Here is an 18416-nt window from a genome sequence, read left to right as displayed (position 1 = left end):
TTCTCTGCTGTGAAAAGCAGGTTTTCAGTCTAGATCTGTCATAAAAGCAAAGTAGGAGCAGGATAAACATTCAAAATAAATATATGTAATGAAGACCTGAATGAAATGATGAAACCAGTTTTATTTTTCTCTTTAATTTCTTCCTGTCACCCTCAAACCTTCAAGGAAGTCTATACAACCTTTACACCCTAGCTTTACAGTGAGTGGGATGGGAGGGAGGGGGATGAGTCTTGTGAGGGAGGCTTCAGGGAGTCATTGTGCCTGAGGGAAATTTAGCCCCAGGGGTCAGGAGCAGAGAGGAAAGACACACTTGATTTCTAGCACACACAACCTACCCTCCTCCCCCCACTCCCCCAATATGGTGAGGGGCCCTGCTAAGAGTCTGGACTTCCTATTGCTGATACGTGAGGCATTTACATTGTTTGTACTTGGGTTTTAAACAGAGAATGATCTTTTAAGACTGGGAAGTCAGGGATATCTGAATTAGCACAGGACCTTCTGTAAGGTAGCCTCTAAATAAATTGCAACTTTTTATATGTCATTCTCCATTTTGGTAAAGATTAAAATAAAATATTTGATTCTGTTTCCAGTCTTCCTCAAGTTATCTCTGACTTTGCATATTATGCGTTGTAGATATGATTCCCCATTCTAACATGCCAACAGATAATTGTTAGGTTGATGAGACTCAGATACCAGACATGGTAGCAGGGATCTTGGACTTTCAACCAGCCCTTCTCACTGGTAAAACCTCCTATTAGTCTCTTGAAATTTCACAGAATAGTTTTTTGCCCTCTGGAAAATGGAGATTAGTGCTATAATATCTACCACCTGTCTGGGCTTAAAAGCACATCTTGACATTAAATTAAAGGAGAGAGTAAACAGATGGGTAATAGACCTTGAAATCTTGACCCAAAAGTTACTATTAATGGTAAAATCATTATAGTATAATATTTCTCTAAGGCTTCTAGCAGATGCTTGTATAAGGAAAAATAACCACTTTTGAGCATTTTGTCTTAGAAAAGGTTATAACTTATTACTACTATTTACCAGTAACATATTAATATTAAAAATAAAATATCTATGTTCAAAAAGGGATTTTCCAGATTTAAGTAGTACATGTATTTAGTAGTAGGCAGTACACACATTTTCACACATGCATAAGTACTAATGGTTCATGTTGAGTTTTTTTGGTCTTGTTGAAAGTGAATCAAGGACTTAGCATGGACAGTAAAACACCAAATTCACAAAGTCTCATTTACAGTTGCAAAAGGGACAATATAGAACCTGAAGCCAGGAAACTTGTTTCAGGGAAGATTCAGAAAAGATCCAGAAAAGTCTTTGTGATATCAAGCCCAAACATGGAACTCTCCAGACAAAAGATTCAAATCTACTTCTTATTTTAATAAAGAAACTGGCTAGAGTTGAGGGCCCTCTCAGAGGGTCTCCATTTGTGACATAACTGGGTGGTTTTATTCTTGTGTGGGGAATAAATATTTGAAGGGGGTAATTGAAGAAGGATATGCTTCTGTTATGATGTTATTGATACCTGGGCTGATGCTATTATGGTGGATGCTATCAGGCTACATTATCTTTATGCCTCCAACGTAACCTGAAGCAACTGTCTATTGACTTGGCACTACCTTACACAGAAGTGTCTGTCCTGCCTGGGGACTGTAATCCAAGCCAACCACATACCTCACAGACGGTTTTCTTTAGCTACTGATAGCATCCAGGAAGGAAGAGCGTGAAATTGCCTGGGAAGGGTGCTTTCTAAAGGGGTTTAGCTTCTGAGTGACTCTCAGAGGATGCTATTGCCTAAATCTGTTTAGAGGCAACCACTAGACTGTCCTCTTCAGGCAAGGAAATAGTTTCTATAAGGAAACTGGAGGTGATCTGAACCTCTGGGCACTTTTTTCCCCTCTTTGAATTTTGCAATGTTTCACTGCAGATCATGTCCACTTGGAAAGCAAGACTCACTAAAAGACTGAAGCTTCCATCTAGGAGGATGCACCCATTTCCATGCTCAGCTCTACTTACCTGTTTTGGACACACAAGAGAGAATGCTCCCTTTGAACAGCCTAATGTTGCTGATACTCACTCCACTGTCTATGTTCAGCCCATGGCCAAAGTGGGTCGACAGTCAAGTCACCTGAAAGTGGAAGAAAGACCTCCAGAGAAAAGGAAAGTTTCTGGCATGCATTTGGAGAGAAATGGCAGTGCAAATAGGAATGCAAGTAACCACACCGTTGTCCAGATGAATGAAACCCCTGAGAATTTGCCTGCATCCCTGGATGGTAAATTGGACTGTGAAGCAGTTACTTTTCAGACTTCTATTCCTAGACCATCAATTATTGAAATGCCAATGGTAAGTATTCCTGATACTATTGTAGAAGGTATGCCTTCAGGAAACAAACTAGTTTAACATTACTAGCGAGTGAGACATTGAAGGGAAATCTTACCAGTGAGAAGAAATGTGTAGTATTTTCAATCCTGAAAAAGTTGTCAAAGGCCGTGAAGGGAGACAATGACAATAAGTACTGGAGCCTGAACAATGGCCAAAATTGACCTTTAGCTAATTGACCATGGTGCTTTTCAGCCAACTCTGTTTCCATAAAAGATTAGCAATAGAACAGTCTGAGGAGGCATTTTTATAAAACTGCTTTGTGAATTTATTAATATGGGGAAAAAAAACAGAACATGAAAAGTTTGATTATAGTATTTTCTAAGAAACTGCTTCTACTTAAAATGAATCACATGATATCAAGGCAGTCTGGGAAACTTTGGAAATGATGATCACTATATGCATAGTACTAAAGAAAGGAACTGCTTTCTATAATGATTCATAACTTGAATGTTTTAGTGATGATTTTCTGACAAATTATTTGAAAAAAAGGTGCTGCTGATTTTAAGAGGTAATGTCTTGAACAAATATTTATCTGTTTTCTTTTGTTGAATTTTAATTGTTGAATATTCTCATTGGATTGAGCTGTACAAATATTTCAAAGTTTTGATCAATGCAATTTGGGAGGCAGTATAGAGGCGAGGTGTCCTGAAGGATTTTTCCAAGTATATCCCTTAGGACCAGATTTAAAATAACAAGAGGTCTTTTGGGATACATTACCAAGATATTTGGAGTTACAAAAAATTATCTTTTCCTCATCTAGTTGTTGTCTGACTCAGCAACTTGAATTCAAGAAGCATCATTAGCAATGGAAACAGCCAGACAACAAAGATTGGGTTAACCTAATTTCTTAGGTTTGAAAGATTGGGTTAAAATTTATTAGACTTGAAAGAGTAGGTTAAATGAAAAGTTTTTTTTTTTTTTTTACATTCTATAGGTTTATTAATGTTTGAAACTTGGCTATATTGCCTACATGCTTCTATTTTGAGTTTGTAAAGAGGACTTCCCCAACCTTCTCCTAAGGCAAAAATAATTTCTTTTATAACAGTACTGTCAAAATCCCAAAATAAATAAACAAAAAGCAAAACATTTGGTGATCAATTTTAATTAATACCCATATCCATTTAAGATATTTAGTTGTATAGTTAGCTGAGAGGACATCATGGCTGTGTATCTGTTGCCTGTTAAAGGAACTGATGGTGGATTGTTTTAATGAACTGGAAGTTTTTCTGCACAGTACAGATTCCAGGAACCTGGAGCCTGCCCTATGTTTCTTATTACAGCAGCAAATACAAAAAGTTGATTTTATCTTTCTGTTTTAATGGCACATGTGACACAGGGGCTTAAAGCAAAATGTGTATTCAAATTTAATTATTAAACACAGGGGGTAACATCTATATATATTGTCCACTTGGCTACAGAGGTGAGACAGATTTGAAATGGAAACAAGCACTGTTGAAAGGCTGAATAAAGTGTTTTAAAGACACACACACATAAACAATTCATAAGAAAGTTGAAGTCGTCTGAAAGGTACAGTGCAAGGGAGGTAAAATTTGAGATTGGTCTAGGAGGTTTAGGATTTTTAGAGGCTAAGATAAAGGGGAGGATGTTGCAATAAAAGGGAACTGTACCAGAACCATGGGTGTAGAAGAATTTAGTATAGGAATGATTTCATCTGATTGGAGAGAGTTAGTGAGATAGTTGGAAAGCTACAAGGTAAGGGGGGATGTCTTCAATGCTGTAGTAATTTAGTAGGCAGTAGTGAAGCTTTGAGCATTTTTAGCAGAGTAACAACAAACTTGGAATTTCATACTGGGAAAACAGATAGGTAGTCATATAGAGTGGATTAGGCCTTGGGAGATGAGTTGAGAGGTCGTTGTAAACATCCCAGTCTTAAGATAGTCAGGAAAGGAGCAGCAGAAATATAAGGTGGGTGGGTGGGTGGGGGCAAAGAATAAAAGCCTCAAAGGCATATCCAATGCAGCCTTTGACTAGGGATCCAGACTGGGTAGGGAGGGAAGTGAGACCAAGCTGGAAGAGATGAAGTGAAAACATCTTTAAGTGGTAGGGTATGTGGGAAGACCTTTTCCCTTATGTATTCTTCTAAAAAGTCTTAAGTCTTACATTTAGGTTTTTGATCCATTTTAAAATTAATTTTGTATACAGTGTAAGAGTCTAAATATATTATTTGCTGCTATATATTCAATTTTCCAAAACCATTTGTTGAAAAGACTGACCTTTTTCTTTTTTTAAAGATTTATTTATTTGTGCATACAGAACTGGGGTATAAGCCAGAGGTGCAGGGGCGGGTGAGAGACTTCACCAGAGACAGAGTGGGGTACAGAACAGTTAGATGGATGAAGTATACTGCTGAGGGGAGTAGCAGGTGGGTCAGGAGAGGTCTGCCACTCCATGTGGATCACCTCTGGATCCAGGGATCAAACTCACACTGAAGTGGCTGAGCTAGCTTGCAGTGCTGTGTCTTAACCCGGTGTGCCACAGAGAGGGCCCAAGACTGCCCTTTTTCTATTGAATGGTCTTGACCATTTGACCTCCTGTCAAATATCATTTGGACATATATGTGAGAGTTTATTTCTAGGCTCCCTATTCTATTCCATTGGTCTATATGTCTGTGCCAGTAGCACTTCGTTTTGATTACTTGCAACTTTGTAGTAAGCTTTGAAATCAGAAAGTATGAGACCTCTTACTTTATTTTCTTTTCAGATTGCTTTGGTTTTTTGGGTTCCCTTGATTTCATATGGATTTTATGATTGTCTTTCCATTTCTGCAAAATAAATCACTGGGATTTTGGTATAGATTGTACTTGATTTATAGACTGCTTTGGGTAGCATTGAACATAGTTTGTCACTGCATTCACTTGTGTCTTCTTTGATTCTTTTCCCATAATGTTTCATAATTTACAGTGTACAGTCCCTTCATTTCATAGGTTGTATATTCTTAAGTTCTTTAATCTTTTTACTGCTCTTGTAAATGGAATTGTTCTTTATTTCCTTTTCAAATATTTCATTGCTAGTATATAGAAATGCAGTTGTATTTTTTTGTTCATGATGTTTTTCTCCTATACATGTAAATTTGTGAATTCTAGTATGCATGTGTGTGTGTACATGCACAAAACTATAGTTTTCTACATATAAGATTATTTCATATATGAAGAGAGATAATTTTACCTCTTTCTTTTCAATAGGGGTGCCTTTTTTTCTTATCTAATTGCTCTGACTGGACTATCCAATACTATTCACAACACAATAGTGTGTTGTCTAGAAAAAGCAGAAATGAACATCCTTGTTTATTTCCTGTTCTTAATGCATTACATGGATTAGCTAATTTGATATTTCTCCTCTTTATAGTGTTGGTTTCTGGTAATCCCAATCATTCCTTTGCTCAAAGCCCTCTGATGGCTCTTCATTACCCTCACAGTAAAAGCCAAGTTCTCACAATGTCCCACAGATTCTGGACAAAATATCCTTACTGCCTTTTTGAATTAACCTCTTACTGTTCTTCCTGATGAGGAAACTAGGACTCAGTGAAGTTAAACATTTGATCCAATTCCTCTTTAAGGGTCACTCCTCCAGAAGACTGGGAAACTCATCAGTCTCAAAGCATGACTTCCTTCGATAACTGTGAGTTCAGGCTACCAATACCTAAATAATGTTTATTGTGTCTTCCTATCTAGGCTCCATGCCCATCCTTCCTCTTTTCTTGGCACAATATTTAATACTTGGGGTAGTTTAATTAGTTGGGTTTCAGCTTTCTTAGTTAGAATCAGATTCCAGCTATGTGCTATACCAATGCCATGTTTATTACAATTTGTTGTTAGGGAGACTTCTAGATACCTATTTACAGAAAAAATTTTGGAAAAGTTCACCTTTGTAAGTGGAAAATCATTCAACAGAAGAATTTTTATTTTCAATATCTTAAAGTTGTCAAAGTCAGGCTTTGGGTGTGTCAGCTATAGAAGGCAGAGCTGCTTAGAAGCATACTATGAATGTGTGTGTAAACATCTGCAACCTCTCACCCCTCCCATCTGCATTCCTCTTACTTAAGGAGCAACTCTGCTGGGTTACTTTTTCTAGTATAGACCAGTTTTCCTGCATTTTTTTTTTAAAGAATGAATTCTCTTTTTCTTATCTATCCAAATAGGAAAAAACAGAATTCTATGTTAGCAAAACATGTATTAATGAAACCCTTTGCTAGGCAAATGGTTTGTTATAAAAATTATATTAATAGAAAACAATTTTCAAATGTTGGCCCTTTCCCAAGCAAAATCATTAATTGCCTCTCTTCTCTAAAAAAGGATGGTACCTAATAAATTAGTGGGCATCACCTCCCATTCCCCTTTAAGCACTGATGATTTCTTATGTGAGTTTTCTATTTTCAAATGATGTGGACATAGTGGTGTGTTAGTGCACAATATACCTAGTATCCTCAGACAGGAGTTTTCCAATCCAGATATTTAGTTGCATCCTAACTGGAAAAGAGACAATTTCTTGGCCTCTCTTCCAATGAAATAAAATAAAACTGTGAAAATTTACATTGTACAGCTTTGACACTGGAAAACATCCGTAAAGGACTTTAAAGAAAGGCAAAAAGCAGACTTTCCAGACACCTTAGAGCTGAGGGGCATATATATTCAATACTAGGAAATAAAAGATGATTATACAAGTTCATCACATTTGAAAGCATCATTTCATATGTTGTTACCCCTACCATACTTCAAATAAGAATAATAAATATTTTCTAAGTAGGCATTGACATGAGGAGAGAGGTACAAAAAGAAAAACATCCACCTATTTTTTAAGCGGCACCTATTTCTAGCTCATCAGAAAGAATATGGCAGTCTTTCCATGACCTTGTTAATCCCTTGCCCTCATTTGCACAGGTGGGAATAAAAGAGCAGGTTTTACTTTGTTCATAAATAGTGATCTGGATCCTTTAACCAAGGATGAGCCACCAAGAAGATTCCAGTTAATTAACAAGACCATTTTCCCAAAATACCTTCTCTTGTCCATCCTCTTGATTATATAAATGCAGTTGTACTTCGGTTTAAAAGCATTCCATTATTTACTCATGGATATGCTAGAAATTTTAAACTTTCTTGAGCTCCAGGAACTAAAGGGGCTAATTAAATTAAATGTGCTATATAAATTATGGGAAGTTGGAGATTTCTTTCCAGCCAAGAACATCTGTTAACATGATCTACTTTAGCTTTGCCCTCATAGTTCCTCCTTTCCAAAGAAAATAGTGCTCATCAAGTTAACGCTTTTTCCAATATGATGTTGACATACTTGGTTTTGAAATTCCACACCAAAGAAGGTGAGAGTTTGGAAATTTGAGGCCACTAGAGGATAGGATAGTTTTTACAAAGAGCATAAGACCTGCACTGGGAAATGTTTATAATTTTTTTGGTAGGAAGTTAAATTTAGGGCATCCCCATATTCAATTAAATAGAAAATGATGATACAAGCAAGTATTAGAACTTAATCACATGAGCATGATTTCCCCTCAAAGGGCCACCTGTATAAGGAGAGTCAGTTTCTGTAACTTAACACATCCAGTCTCAACGAACAGGGGAATAAGTTGTATTTCACATTCTTTGTTATTAATGGTAAGTCTTGTACAGCAATTTGCAAGTGATAAACATTTTAAAAAGTTAAATATTTTATTTTTTATATAAAAGTACTTTGTTGTCATTAAAATTTAAAAGTGACATATGCTCACTCTTAGAGTTAATCAAAATTATTGCTTTACAAAGTCACATATGTATGTTTACTAATTTTTAGTAAAGGCATCAGTAATTCACAATGGGAAGACATAGTCTCTTTAATAAATGGGATTGGGAAAACTTTATCTACATGCAAAATAATGAAATTAAATTCCTTCCTTATATTAGATACAAAAATTAACTCAAAATTGATTAAAAACTTATAAAGCCTGAACTATAAGTCTTCTAGAAGAAAATATAAAGACAAATTTCCTTGAGATTGGCTTTGGTGATGAGTGTTTGGACATTAAAAGCAAATATCACAAAAACAAAGGAGAAACAAGTGGAATAAACGCAAACTAAAAAAGTTTTTTACAACAAAGGAAAACCATCAACAAAGTGAAAATCAACTAAAGATTGGGAGAAATTTATAAACCATATAATTGAAAAGGCATAACATTCAAAATATAGAAGGAACTCATATTACTCACTACCAAACAAGCAAACACAGGAAATAACCTGACTGCAGAACGGGCAAAGTCCTGAAGAGATATTTCATCAAAGAAGACACAAATGGCTAGTAGGTATATGAAAGATGTTCAATACCACTAAGCATTTAGATATCAAAAAAATTTATAAAGAAAAGGTTAACTTCACAGCAGAATAGTTGGAATAGTGGTATTGCAAATTGACATGAGTTATTTTGAGCATTAAAAATTGTCCAGTAACTATGGTGATGGCACATGGGTGATTTGGTGATGGGAAGCCCACGGAGATTACAACTGAAATGGAAAAAGGCACAAAATGACGTAAAAATAAACTATTATATTATTTTAAAAAGTTGTCCAGTAAATGATGGGAGGCTCCAAAAATTAGATGCAGGTAGGGCAGCTATATGTCTGCTCATAACTTGTTCCTTGGTGCTATGTCATAATAAAAAGGTCTCTCATGAGGGCTGCCAAAAGTACATGCTGGCTCAAAAAGTGGCAGATTCCTGGATTCTGTATTCTGTATTCTGGAGAAGTTCTGTGATTTCTGTCCTTTTACATAATAGTCCTTTTCATGAACACAGCAGTATGTAGGAATGGGACAATACTCTAATGGCAACCCAGAAAATTTTCTAGTCAAATGGAGTGAATGATTTCTGTTACAGGTGCATCCAAGACCAAATGGAGCTCAAGATCAGGATGCTATCACTGAGGAGTTGGATTTCTGAACTTGCCACATTCTTATACAAGTTTCCTCCTTCTATTTGAAAATAGAACTTTCCTATGTAGTTATTCTTTGGGGTATAGGAATACTCAACATATTTTCCATATAAATGAATAATACTAGCATTCACAGACGATCCTTTTCCCTCCTCCCTTGAGCCCCCAACAAACCTATTAAGTCATACCAAGTGCATAGAAATGTCCTGTACTTCAATTTTTAAAGGCAAAAATGCTTAGCAATCATGTACCTTTACTACCATTCATATCATAAGTAGAAAATGATTTCCAAGTCTGGTATGATAATAAGTGAGTCCCCCAGTTCAGTTTTGACTAGCTTCATTTGAAGCCCCAGCTGTAGCCTCCTCTGAATGCAGACTCCTGATTATCTTTTTTCAAATATTAACTTACTACCCCTGAGTGTAAGATTCCAAAACTTTCTTTGCTTTCAAAAAGGAACACTAGGAAACTTGTCCTAGACACTGGCGTTTGGATATGTTTAGGTGATGATGGGATACTTGGGGCTTCTTTTGTCTTCTCATCCTTTGATTAGAAGACAAGTTTATAAGTAAAAGAAAATAAACATGGCAGAGCAGGAAGGCATGAAATCATGTGGCTTACTGAGGATGCTGTGGATATATTTCAAGTCCAATTATCTCAAAATTATTACACCAGTGTCTTCGAAAATAATTATAAACTATTTTAACAAATCTCCCTGTGAAATTCTAAAGGAATTTCAAATTCAGCATGTGCAAAACTGGCCAATATTTCCTTCTTAAACCACCTAAGAAAAACTTAAATATAGACAATGTGAAAATGTATTATGTCACTTAATAGCAAGCCCCAAGGGAAGATGACCTCAGGACTGATTGATTCAGCAGTGTATGGAAGCCATCTATTTTTTTTTTTTAAAGATTTATTTATTTATTCATACAGAACTGAGGTACAGGCCAGAGATGCAAAGGGTGAGCGGATTCACCAGGGACAGAGTGGGGAGCAGAACAGGCAGATTGATGAAGTACACAGCTGAGGGGAGCAGCGGGCAGGCCAGAAGAGGTCTGCCACGCCATGTAGTCACCTCTGGGGCAGGCAGGGATCGAACGCATGTGGAAGTGGATTAAGTTTCTTAGTGCAGTGCTTTAACCCGCTGCGCCACCAGGGAGGGCCTGGAAGCCATCTTTTAATAGCTATGTCTGGCTTTTGCAATAGACTGTGAACAGCCTGAGGGCAGCAATTATTTATATTTTTTCTGTTTATATATTTTGGGTGACATTCAGGAAAATGCCTGGCATGTAGAAGGCAATTACAAATATTTATTAAGTATGAATCTATGAAATAAAAATTAGGAGTGAGGTTTATGGAACATGAGCATTCATACATGCTTTTCACTGAAACTATGTTTACAGTAGTATTGCCATTATTTTTGTGATCCATTTGTTTCAGAAATAGATGAAATGATTGAAGATTTTATAAGGGTGTAGGTGCCAAGATAATTTTTCCCCTTGTAGAATCAACTACTTATTACTTAGGTATGAGACCAAAAAAAAAAAAAAAACCAGGAAAAATTATCTTGCCATGAACTCAGCCAGGGGAAGCAATTTTTGGACTGTCTGTCTAGTCCATTTTCAAGACTCCTTGGTGATTTCCCACATGGTAAGAACTAACCCTTTATGTTTCTGTTTTCCTGTTTGCAAAACAGGGACAAGGAGAATTCTTCATCATTTTTCTAGTGGATTGGGAAGAATGATTATATAGCACTTTATTTTTTTTAAGAATGTATTTATTTATGCATTAAGAATTGGGGTATAGACCTGAGGTACAGGGGTGGTAAGAGTTTTTACTAGAGGGGGAGCAGAACAGGCAGATCGATTAAATACATTGCTGAGGGGAACAGCGGGCAAGACCGGCGAGGTCTACCACACCATGTGAGTCAGCTCCCTGGCCAGGCATCCTACTCATACTACAGCACCTGCTGTGGCTAGCTTCACAGTCCTGAACTTTAACTGGCTGTGCCATCAGGGAGAGCCCTATATTTAAACATTGCAGGAAAAAATATAGAATGTTAACACAAAAAATGATATCATCATAAGGGCAACAGGAGAAAATAAAGGAATCTGTTTATCCCATTCTTTCTGTGACTTTTTTAATGAAAAATTGTAATTTAAAAATATATCTATTTTGCATTGTTCTTCCTTTTTGTGTACAATGTTTGCTTTTTCCTCTCAGGTGTAGTCCCCATAAAATTACTATCAACTTACCCATATACCATCACCATTGTCCCTTATGCTTTCCCCTCCCCTGTTTTGATTCTTCTGCTTCCCTCTCCTCTGCAGAATGTCTTTGATTTATAGTTACCTGTTAATTTTGTTAATATAATTATTCTTTTTTCCTGATCCCTTATTTGGTCCCCCTACATTGCTCATAAGTGAAACCATCTGATATTTATTTCACTGAGCATAATCCCTTCCAGCCCCATCCATTTGCTATGAATGGCACAAGTTAATCTTTTTGATCGCTGAGTAATATTCCACCATTTATATATTTTACATCTTCTTGATCCAGTCATTTTTTTAAAAAGATTTATTTATTTTTATTCATACAGAACTGGGGTACAGGCCAGAGATGTGGAGGGCGAGAGGATTCACCAAACAGAGTGGGGAGCAGAACAGGCAGATCGACGAGGTACACTACTGAGGGGAACAGTGGGCGGGTCAGGAGAGGTCTGCTGCGCCATGTGGAGCTCCTCTGGGGCAGGCAGGGATCGAACTCATGCGGAAGTGTCTTAAGCTTCTTAGTGTTGTGCTTTAACCGGCTGCGCCACCAGGGAGAGTCCCATATCCAGTCATCTTTTTTGGGGCATTTGGAATTGTTTCTATTGCAGCACTATTTTAAATGGTGCTGCAATAAATATAGAGGTACAGGTATCCTTTCGAATTGATATTTTGGGTAGAATCTAATTGGGTAGAATCTAATTGTCGTTTTAGCTCTTTTGCCCATATTTTAACTGGATTGTTTACTTTGTTGTTGTTGAGTCCTAAGAGCATGAGCTCTTTGTAGATAGCTGTGATCAGTCCCTTATCAGTAGTATTGTGTGCAATAATTTTCTCCCAATCAGTGGGGTGTCTCTTTGTTTTAGTCATGTCTCTTTGCTGTACAGAAGCATTTTAGGCTTATGTAGACCCAGATGTTCATGTTTTCCTTCACTTTCTTTGCTTTGGGGGATATGTCAGTAAAGATGTTACTGAGATGTGTGTCGTGTACTGTTCTGCCTGTATTTTCTTCTATGTATTTCATTGTTTCAGATCTGAGTCCAACTCCTTTATCCCACTTGAGGTGGTTTTTGTGTATGGTGTGAGGGTAATAGTCTAGCTTTATTCTTTTGCATGTGGCAATCCAGTTTTCCCACCACCATTTATTGAACAAGCTCTTCCTGCGATTTTAATACATGGGTAATATTGTTCACATGAAAAAGACACTGAACTGCATCAAAGACACCATCAAGATGAGTTTAAAATTATTTTCCCAATTCAGACTTTGTAATGCTTATAACTGATTTTTTTCTTATTCGCAGAGAACTTAATACCTAAAACATATTATTAGTCTGCTTGATTATGAAGCATATGGCTTTACATTATATAAGTTAGTTACTTGCTAAATCTGAGGTGAGAACCAGTGGTTTACATATACTATTTAAGTTAGAGAGTGTTGAAGAAGAAAAAAAGTAATGTGATTTAATGAAGAACAAATTATTTCTTTTTTTTAAGAATTTTTTATTTGTGCATATTTAAGAACTGGGATACAGGCTAGAGTTGTGGGACTGGAGGTGAGATAACTCAACAGTGCTTCCTCACAAGACAGTGAGGAACAGAACAGACAGATTATTGAAGTACACTGCTGATGGGAGCAGTGGGTGAGACAGTAGAGGTCTGCCATGCCATGTGGGTCACCTTCCTGGCCAGTGATTGAATCATGCTGCAGTGGTTGGGATAGCTTCACAGTGCTAAGACTTAGCTCAAGAACAAATATTTAAAAAAAATATTTTTTTTCCTTCTGTGTTTTCAGGAATTGTTGTGAAGTCTAACTTTGAAGTTTTAGTCTTTGTTCATTTCTCAATTCAACAAACTTTACTGGCTTTCAAGAATGAAGCCCTAGTTGCCTGTGAGCTGTTTACTTACTGGGAATGGAGTCAGTAAAATAAGCAGCAGCAAAATAACAGCGTGCCAAAATGGCATTAACATTTATCTCATTTCTGTACCTTAATGTTAAAGGCATTTACACAACTGTGTACTTTTTCTTTGTTATCTAATAAAATTTCTGTAAGCCCCAATTGGATCATTTATATATTTCTCATATCATAATCTCAAAAGTTTCCCATTTTGCTGTCTCCTTAACTCCCTGTTTCCATGCTGTCCATTTTCATTCTTGTCTACTTTTTGTTTAACTAATTCTTATGCTTCATCATTTCTGCTGTTAAAAGAGTCTGAGGTCATTCATTCAGTCTTCCATTCACCTCTCAGTTGTTGCACCAAGGACTCTGTTCCTGGAGTTTCCACAAAATGAGAAAGTCTGATCTCATTCTCCTAAGGAGCTTGAATTCTGGCCAACAGAGACAAAACCCATAAGCTCATGAGTAATGATAGGTATATGGAATCAACACTCAAAGCAGAGTCTCAAAGCAAAGGAGGTAGTGACCAGGTGAGCAAAATAGATAAAGATATTTTTAGGAGCAAGTAGCTGAGAACCTGACTCCAGTTGTCTTAGTGGCCATTTCTTATCTCACATAGCTAGAAGTCCAGCGGTCAGTGACTCACATATTTGCTGAAAGAAGCAAAGGGACAGTATTGCGAAAGGACAGTGTTTTCTCCAGCACACGCTTTTACTGTGGCAATTTGAAGGATCTTGCACCCCTCCCCCAGAGCATACTGTTTTTTCAAAACAGATGATTAGATAATTTTTATTGAAAATTTTACCAAGAAGTTAAGGGAAAGGAAACACATATCGTGTTGAATGTTCACAGAGCACCATATTTTCTTTTTCAATGCATTTTGCTGGCACCTGCACTGTTCTGTTTTTTTTTTTTTCTTCCCCCAACTAATCTGAGTATGCATAGCCACAGTAGCAACCCAGCCCAGACTTTTAACTTCAGATAATTTACTAAGTTTGCATTCCTTGATTCTCCCAACCAGACCAGACTGCTAGTCTGGAGGTCCCAGGCAAGGCAGCTAGGGCAGGCATCACCCCAGTCTTCTCTTGCCCCCACTGCAGGCATTGTCAGAGAGACACCAGCACAGCCCAGCTCCTTAATGCCTTCTTCAGGCCTTTGTAACAAAATATTCTTGTCCAGGGTTAATTTAATTTTTAAAAACATTTATTTTTTATTCATGCATACAAGAACTGGGGTACAGGCCAGAGGTGTGTATGTGTGAGAGAGAGAGGATTCACCAGAAATAGAGTGGGGACTCAGATTATTTTTAAAATCCATATTTGCTTTAGAGGGACCCACTAGTCCATAATTATGAGAGTTCTTTTTTTTTTTTTAAAGATTTATTTATTTGTGCATATAGAATTGGGGTACAGGCCAGAGGCTCAGGGGCAGTGAGAGGCTTCACCAGAGACAGAGTGGGGAACAGAACAGGCAGATCGACGAAGTACACTGCTGAGGGGAGCAGCGGGCGGGTCAGGAGAGGTCTGCCACGCCATGTGGTCACCTCCAGGGCAGGCAGGAATCGAACTCATGCTGAAGCGGCTTTAGATTCTCAGTGCTGTGCCTCAACCCGCTGCGCCACCTGGGAGGGCCAAGAGAGTTCTTAATTTAGAGTTTCTGTACTTCTTATGCTTTTGGGTGTCACAGTCTTTCCTACATGGCCATCTGAATATATTCATGGCCTGGACACATTTAGAATCATTTTTAAAATTTACTAATACTGGGCCCTCCCTGGTGGCGTAGCGGGTTGAGGCACAGCACTAAAAAGCTAAAGCCACTTCAGCATTAGTTCAATTCCCGCCTGCCCCAGAGGTGATCACATGTTGTGGCAGATCTCTCCTGATCCGCCCGCTGCTCCCCTCAGCAGTGTACTTCTTAGATCTGCCTGTTCTGCTCCCACTCTGTCTCTGGTAAACCTTCTCACCCTCTGCATCTCTGGCCTGTACCCCAGTTCTGTATGCATAAATAAATAAATCTTTAAAAAAAATTTACTAATATTGAAACTAATACTCCCAGAAAATTATAGCTTCTCAGAACTTGGGTTACTGTAACATATATTAAAAGCAAACAAACAACTTTCTCTAATACTTCTAGTGTACATTAGGAGTTAAGAACCACTGTTCTATCTCATGGAGACTGAAAAATTTGTGAAAATCAGAAACTAAGCCTTTCTAATGAAATAGGCAATGAAAATCCCTAATCAACATTATGCAAAAACTTCTTTATTGTTCTGCCCCCAGTATTTTCTAAGACCCTGAGGCCAAACAATGCCCATTAGCAGGTGTGAAAGATTCCTGGTAATTTTCCCTTAAAAGAATGACAGAACAAAGTAAGGGTAAAGGAAGTTTCTGTGATGTAGTAAGTGTTTTTAAATAACCACTTCACGCTCAGTAAGCCATGCCTTGTATAATCTCTTTTGAAACTTAAAACAAAAATTTCCTAGGTTATTAGCACTTTATGTAGACTTTATTTTTCCCTCCTACCTTGCAAATAGAATCTGTGGTACCCACCAAAGAGTAGGCTCAATACATATTTATGTACTTGGTGATTAATAGCGATTCTTTTAACACTCACCTGCAAGTTCCAAAACTTGCCTCAGTAGGAAACAGATGGTTTAAGAAAGGGAACAAGGAAGAGAGAGGCAGGAGGCCTCTCCGCCTTCTATAGGGCTAGTTCCAGCCAAATTCTTTCAACTAAAGATCTTGCTGTTTTTCCTTTGTTAGGGATAGTATCAGGAAAAGATTCTGTCTGCTTTGAGAAGTCCTCAAGGATAACAGTGTATCTTTGATTGCTGGGGGTTTTTCCCTCTGACTTTCTGTACATGACATATCATTAGTGAGGTCATATTCACATGTCACCATCTCCCCAGTGAAGGCACTAGATGTTGTTTCCTATATCCTGAGGATGTCCCTCAATCTCCTGATCTTCATCAAGGGAATTTTGGAGTTTCCCTATTTGGCTTATAGAATAGTTTAATCAGAGTTCTCCAGGGAAAAAGACCCACCCAAGAGGGTGTGGTGTGGTGGTGGTTTGTGTGCACATGTGCCTGTGTATCTATTCCTCTCACAATATCTTTGTATCTCTCTCTCTCTCTCTCTCTCTCTCTCTCTCTCTCTCTATCTATCTATCTACCTACCTACCTATCTATCATCTGTTAGTAACTATCTCTACATGAAAAGAGACTTTTAAGGAATTAGCTCATGAACTGTGTGGTTGAAATCCACTGGAGAGGCCAGGAAACTGGAAGCTCAGGCAAGTCTTGATACAACAGCATTGAGGCAGAATTCTTTTTTCTTCAGGAAACTTCAGTCTTTGTTCTTACAACCTTTAAGTGACTGGAATAGGCCCACCTGCATTATGGGATGTGATCTCCTTTACTTAATGCAAACCGTTGTATGTGTTAACCACTTCTACAAAATGCTTTCATAGCAACATCTACATTAGTATTTGGTTAAGTGGTTGGTATCAAGAGTCTAGCCTACTTGACACATAAGACTGTCACAAAAAGTTTCTATGGCCACCCTGGTTAGGCATGATTAATAGAGTTTGGTTTATCATAAAAATTTTGTGTGTATTTATCAGTGTGTATATGTGCTTATGTTCTCATGCACTCACACTCTGACATCTTTTATTGTTTATTCTTTTTCTTTCTAGCCTTTTGATAATGTCATAAATAGTTTTTGAACTAGAAACTTCAGCTTCATGCTTTAGGAGCATTTATACTTTATTAAAATTATACATGGACTGATAAAAATTGCCAATTCTTAACGTTTTTTCTTATATAATATGCTGTTTGAATGACTAAGTTTGCATGAGTCTGATGCATCCTGTCTCATAGTCAGCAAGCAGATTTTATCTCATACACAGATAACCCCCACACATGATTGGAGTATATTCCATGGCACAAATTTAGATCCATGGGGACTGGATGTTCACAGTCTGCATCAAACTGTTCATGTTAACAGTTAAATTTACTAGAGGCTACATGCCTTTGCATCCAGACTTGACTCTGGAGAGGTGCTAATACTCTTATGTGAGTATTTATGAGTAGAATAGAATAAGTGAAGCTTTGAGTGTAAAGCTGGGTTCCTTCCAGTCTCTTTGTCCTTTCAGGGACAGTGCTGGGTAGTTCTCAGGGCCTCCTTTGAAGTGGTGAGTGAGAAGCAAAAGGAAAGAAAATCTGACGTCATGGAGATTTGCTGGGCAGTAGGTTGAATCCCTTTTTCCATGCATCACTTTCCAGGTGCAGCAAAAACAGGAAGGAAGGATGTCCTCTCGCTGCAGGGAGGATGGGGCACTGTCTCTGCAGGAGTCAGCTGCATCAGCAGACAGGATCTTGGGAAACTTGTAGACTGGGAATGATGTCAACCTGAAATGGAAAAATCTTCTCTGATCCAGTAAATCTTAAAATTGGCAGACCAATGTTTGTTTCAAAAACATTTGGAACCCAGAGCAAGAGATGCTATGGATTAAATCTATTCTGAATCCTTTTACTTGTTTGTAACCACTTTGTCTTCATAGCCATAGTGGAGTGCTCTCTGGTCCTGTTCATACACTTTACCTTCTTTGAAGGTGGAGGTGGAAACATAGGCCATGTAGTTTCAGTTGAGATATGATGTAGTCTTCACTCCAGAATGGACCCTTCCTTGCCCTCTTGTCTGGTAGTTCTCAGAGTCTCTGACCAAGGCAGAAGGACATCCAAGGACAACTCTGGGGATGGTGTAGAGAACTGTATACATACTGGGACTTTCCACACCTTTCCAAAGGGTTAGCATACCGTGTCACTCTACTCAATCCACCTCCCTTAAAAAATCTGCTCAATGTTGGATATCTGACTTGTTCAGATTTCTTTTTGTAACAGTCAAAAATACAGAGAACAAA

The 18416-nt window shown here is 37.8% G+C and overlaps 1 protein-coding gene across 1 annotated transcript in view; it reads left to right on the top strand.

Annotated features, from left to right (window-relative positions):
- The first annotated feature begins 2335 nt into the window (after positions 1 to 2335).
- FAM107B (family with sequence similarity 107, member B) overlaps positions 2336 to 18416 on the top strand; it is a 172022-nt gene continuing 155941 nt past the window's right edge. Inside the window, exon 1 of the mRNA XM_012731242.1 lies at positions 2336 to 2365. Coding sequence (XP_012586696.1) covers positions 2357 to 2365 — 9 coding nt within the window. The 5' untranslated portion in view covers positions 2336 to 2356. The remainder of the gene's footprint in view (positions 2366 to 18416) is intronic.

The sequence above is a fragment of the Condylura cristata genome, unplaced genomic scaffold (assembly GCF_000260355.1).
Source record: "Condylura cristata isolate star-nosed mole 26May11 unplaced genomic scaffold, ConCri1.0 scaffold00030, whole genome shotgun sequence".
NCBI lineage: Eukaryota > Metazoa > Chordata > Mammalia > Eulipotyphla > Talpidae > Condylura > Condylura cristata.
This window is presented reverse-complemented; position numbering and strand designations above follow the sequence as displayed.